General features: G+C 42.2%; 1 protein-coding gene across 2 annotated transcripts in view; it reads left to right on the top strand.

Moving 5' to 3' along the window:
* Positions 1 to 5,000, top strand: part of LOC125045441 (metalloprotease TIKI1-like) — a 157,932-nt gene that overhangs the window by 19,887 nt on the left and 133,045 nt on the right. For both annotated transcript variants that reach the window (XM_047642692.1, XM_047642691.1), the window contains exon 3: positions 4,875 to 5,000. This exon is cut by the window's right edge and continues 25 nt beyond it. In XM_047642692.1, coding sequence (XP_047498648.1) covers positions 4,875 to 5,000 — 126 coding nt within the window. The remainder of the gene's footprint in view (positions 1 to 4,874) is intronic.

Below are 5,000 nucleotides of genomic sequence, written 5' to 3'. Positions count from 1 at the left end.
ACGTGTCCTCACGAGCATACATCGTCGCGCTGATTGGCTGGTCGGGCCCTTTGCGTGGCGCGCCCCTGACAGGGAGCGTTGGCGTCGCGCTGCTGAATCGCTTAGCAGGGGCCCTTTGTTGTTGTAATTGCGGCGGGCCCGGCCCTGTCGCAGGAGTAAACAAGGAAGGGGAAGTCACAGCAAGACATCTTACTGTGTGTATGTGCGTATGCGATATGCATATATGTATAGAAACACAACACCCATGCGCACGCGCACACATATTGTTTTATGTGTGTATATATATATATGTATATATGTATGTATGTATATATGTACATACATACATACATACATATATATACATACATATATACACAAAAAGACACATATACACATAAGTATACACTTCTGCGTATATGCATTTAGTAATGGAGACAAAAATGAATTATTCTTAATAAAAGTAAGAACACAAAGTAAAAAGCTTTTGGACCATGAATTCGTGTATCCTTTTTGCAAGCTGTTATAATGCATTGGCAAAAATCCAGAGCCGCGAACTTCACTTCTCGACCTCTGGCTTTATAAACTTGGAATTCCTTACGTAAGCAGGCTATGGAAAAGATGAATGAATGAATGTTTATTATACTTTTTTTTCATTTCTTAATTCCATGATATGGCTTTGAGTATTTCATTTTGTTAAATAGGGATATGATGTTATGTTATTGATATCGAGAGTTTCTTTAATGTAAAAAATATCAGTATTGTATACAGTAGTTTTGCTACTGCTACTAATGGTTTTGTGGTCATCTTTATTTTAATGATTATCATAATGATTATTATTATTGCTATTATTATTATTGTATTATGATAATTATTATTATCGGTATTATTATCAGTACCAAATTCATCGTCATCATCATTGTAATTACCATTCTTATTATTATTGCTGTTGTTGTTGCTATAATTATCATCATTATTTATTATTATTAGCGCCATTATCATTATTATGTCCATAATTATCATCAACAGCAGCCTTATTATCCTCCAGCACCGTTTTGGGAAGAGGCAAGCCGCGAAGCCTGGAATATAAACCAGTTTTCGTGTTGCTTTTGTCAGGAAGGAACAGGCGCCGTTTCTTTAGCTTATATAGAGAGAAAATGGGCTTTAGTCATGTATGTCATTAGGGCTGTTTGTCTTTCTTCGTTTTGGTATTTCCAGTGAATTAAAAAAAAAGAAAAAAAAAAAGACGAAAAACAAACTTTTTTTTATATATGTATGAAAGTTTAGGGTTTAAAGGTTAAAAAAAAAGGTTTATCATGGATTCCACTTTGTTGATAAAGTTACGGTGAGGAGAATAATTTGTGATTTTTGGATAGGAATTTCTTAAGCTCTTGCTCGTGATCTATAAAAACGATGCATTTCGGAATTTAAAAAGATTTGAGTTGTGTTGCATCCATACAGCGAAAATCCATTGGAAAACTATGTAACGATAGAAAATTATATCGTTATGATTTATGAAGAATGTCTCGAAATAAAATCCTAAAGCGAACTGAAAGGAAATCGGATCACCAAAATTTAATTAAACCAGAAACAAAATTAATACAAAAAAAAAAAAATCCTTAAATAAAGAGGACATATAAACGGGGTTCCTTGGAAGTGTCAGTTTCGATCCCGAAGCGCCGAAGCAAGGTGATTCGGAGCCACAATGAACCAAAATCTACAATTCGCACAACCGATTAGGATTGGGAAAGAGTGGAGAGAGAGAGAGAGAGCTGTCTCTAAATTGATTTCCTTATGGAGTCTGATATCCTACGCGTAGAGAACTCTCCGTCCCTGCTCTTCCAAAGCGGGGCCCTTGAAGAAGACATCCTGTCGTCCCGATTTCCGAAAGATACGATGACCCTCCTCCTCCCCTCTGCTCGCCGTCAGCGAGGTCGGGGCAGCGGCCATTTTGTCAGCTGACACCCAAATCCGCTCCGAACGACTGCTAAATCAGCATCACCGCTGACGTGAATGGCCGCAACCAGATTCCTGCAGTCTGCGGTTGAATAGGCTGATGAGGCATTGTCTGTCGCTTTTACGGTCGATCTGTTTCTTTCTGTGCCTCTGTTGCGGGAGGAACGGGTGGGGGGGGAGGGGGTGGCGAGGATTTGGGAGGTTGGGGGGAGGGAGTCAGTGGGGAATGGGCTTGCTAGGCGGTGGGGAGTGGGTGCAAGAAGGGACGCTGGGTAAAAAGTGTCCCTTTCCCGGTAATTTCTTATTAATACCCCATTGTGGGGGGAAATCACCCTGTAAGTGGATCAATACGAAACGATGGATATGATTATTTTTTTACGAATGAGAAGAAGAAAGAAAATGAAGAGGGTTCTTCAGTATTTTATTAATTGTTACCCTGTTCTTCCCCTGAGTGACGTAACACCCCATCGCGCAGGATGACTTCGGTCCTCGCCGAGATGACGCAGCAGAAGCCTCGCCGTGGGTGTCCTTACAATACAACGAGTGCTATTAGCTTCCAACATGGCAAGGCTCTTATTAGATTAAATAGTTTGGCCGATTTAATAACCGACAATTAAGGGTGGATCGATACGAAGTGCTTACAAAATATATATTTCTTTTTTTTTTTTTTTGTATTTTATTATGGTTGTTAGGACTGAGTCAAATTTGTTCATTGTGTGTTTATTGGTACGTCTTATGTGGCTAGAAATAAATATTTAAGTAAGCCGCAATTCATTCCAATCCGCACGCCGGTCAAGCAAGTCAAACGGCCGCTGTTGATTGGATCACGTCGGCCATTGTCAAGGAAATATAAACTTATAAACTCCACACACGTGTAGGTAAATGTGTGTGCGTACACAACTCGAGAGAGAGAAATGTCTCGCTCCCTATTCTTGCGCCCCGTGCAGCGTCGTCCTCGCCTCTCCTCCTGTTCTTCTTATACCACGAAACTTCAATTAATAATGTGGCATTGTTGTTAATTGCGTGTCTCGGCGGCGGGGAGCCAATTATTGCCAGGAACACAAGACGGTTTCCAAGGTCGCTGTCGCCTCGCCTCCTCTCGAATCGTTCGGCGGCTCGTTCACTCGTTCGCTCGTTCTCTCCTTCAGGCTTCAGTTTGGAATTCGACTCTGCGCTTCGATGCTCCGAGCTGAGGGTTGGAGTGAAGCTCGGTGTCTTGGAAGGGATATTTTACGATATTTGCAAGTTTTTACGTATGATTTTTTCCCCTCTTTTCTTCCTCTTCTTCCATCTTAAAGAGTTTTCTTAACCGAGCGTTGCAAAACACAGCAACAACGGATTAGGTTTTGGGGCTTTCTGCTAATCCGATTAGTACCTCTGCTTCTGATTGTGTCACTCCTTTTTTTTCCCTCTCCTTCATTTGTCTCTTTTCTCCGTGTTTCATCTCTTTTCTTTCTGATTCTTATGCTATTCGTATTTTTCGTTTTGTTTTTCTCTCTTTATCTTCTTTTCCTTTAGTTGTGATAGATACTCGTACATTTTCTGTTGCATTTATTCTCTCATATTTTCCTTTCCGTTGTGAGTGCGAATAACATCGTTGCGTTTCAAATGATTATCTTGACCGACCTCTCAACAATGGTGTCATTCATCAACTTATCGGTTATCTTCGCTTCGACTGAAAAAAAAAGGATTGTGAAATGATTTTTTCTCTTCTCCTTATGCATTTTCTTTCCCGGTATATTTGTATATTTTGCTCCACCCAATCTTTTCTTCGTCTCTCTCTCTCTCTCTCTCTCTCTCTCTCTCTCTCTCTCTCTCTCTCTCTCTCTCTCTCTCTCTCTCTCTCTCTCTCTCTCTCTCTTCTCTCTTTCTCTCTCCTTTCTATTCTTCTTTTCTTCTCCATTTCCATCATCCGTTTTTTCTTTTCCAATTTCCCTCCTTCGCAACCGACATTGGCTTAACCCGAGGGCCTCGATATAACGCACAGAAAACGCCCCGACACCGACACGAATTCTATCATTACACTCCTTGGCGCCTCGGGTAAGTCCGCCTTCGATCCCGGAATGTTTGTGTATTTTGTTCAGCCTCCCTAATCCCCCATCCCCGAGACGTCCCTTTAAACTCCCAAGATTATTACCATTTTCTCCTCTTCTTCTTTTGGCGTCTCTCGTAATGACACGTAATTTGGCTCTTCAACCCCACCGTGGCCGAAATCCCCCTTTGGACGACACGACGATATCGCATAATCAAATTACACCGTGGAGAGATTACCCACATTACACGAGCTCATATACACCGTCCGTGTAATCTGCATTCGAAACCCTGCATTGACGCCCGCGACGCCCGCTGCTGTTGTGTGTGTGTGTTGTGTGTGTGTGTGTGTGTGTGTGTGTGTGTGTGTGTGTGTGTGTGTGTGTGTGTGTGTGTGTGGAGCGATTGCGTTTGAAATTCCCGGGCGTGTGTGTTCGTGTGGGTGGGTGAGGATCGGCTCGTTGTATTTGTGGGCGGGATTTGATTGTTTACTAGGGGTTTTATTTATTTATTTATTTATTTGGTGTTTGTGTGGTGCGGTTTATTATTTTTTACTCGGTTAGGGAGGGATAGAGAGACAGGCAGACAGACAGACAGACAGACAGACAGACAAACAGACAAACAGGCAGGCAGGCAGGCAGAAAGACAGACAAATAGACAGACAGGTAGGCAGGTAGGTAGAAGTTAGATAGACATAGATAGGAGAAAGAGGAATGAACGAGAAAACCTAAAAAAAATAACATTTCCCCTCATCTCCCCACCTCACCATAACAATAAATACATTGACAAACAAACAAACAAACAAAAACATTATCCCACCCCCCCCCAAAAAAAAAAAAAAAAAAAAACCATAAAATTCACACAACCCCGCATCCTCACACTCACTTCCCCTTTTTTCTCTCCTGCAGGGGGAGAACCTCTCCGACGTGCTTCCCGGAGAGCTGTACACCCGCCTGAAGCGTCACCTCGCGTACGTCAAGTCCCAGATGCCTCGCTGGATGACGCCGGACCAGCGCGGACGAGGACTGTACGCT

This window comes from Penaeus chinensis, chromosome 37 (assembly GCF_019202785.1).
Source record: "Penaeus chinensis breed Huanghai No. 1 chromosome 37, ASM1920278v2, whole genome shotgun sequence".
Classification (NCBI taxonomy): Eukaryota; Metazoa; Arthropoda; class Malacostraca; order Decapoda; family Penaeidae; genus Penaeus; species Penaeus chinensis.
This window is presented reverse-complemented; position numbering and strand designations above follow the sequence as displayed.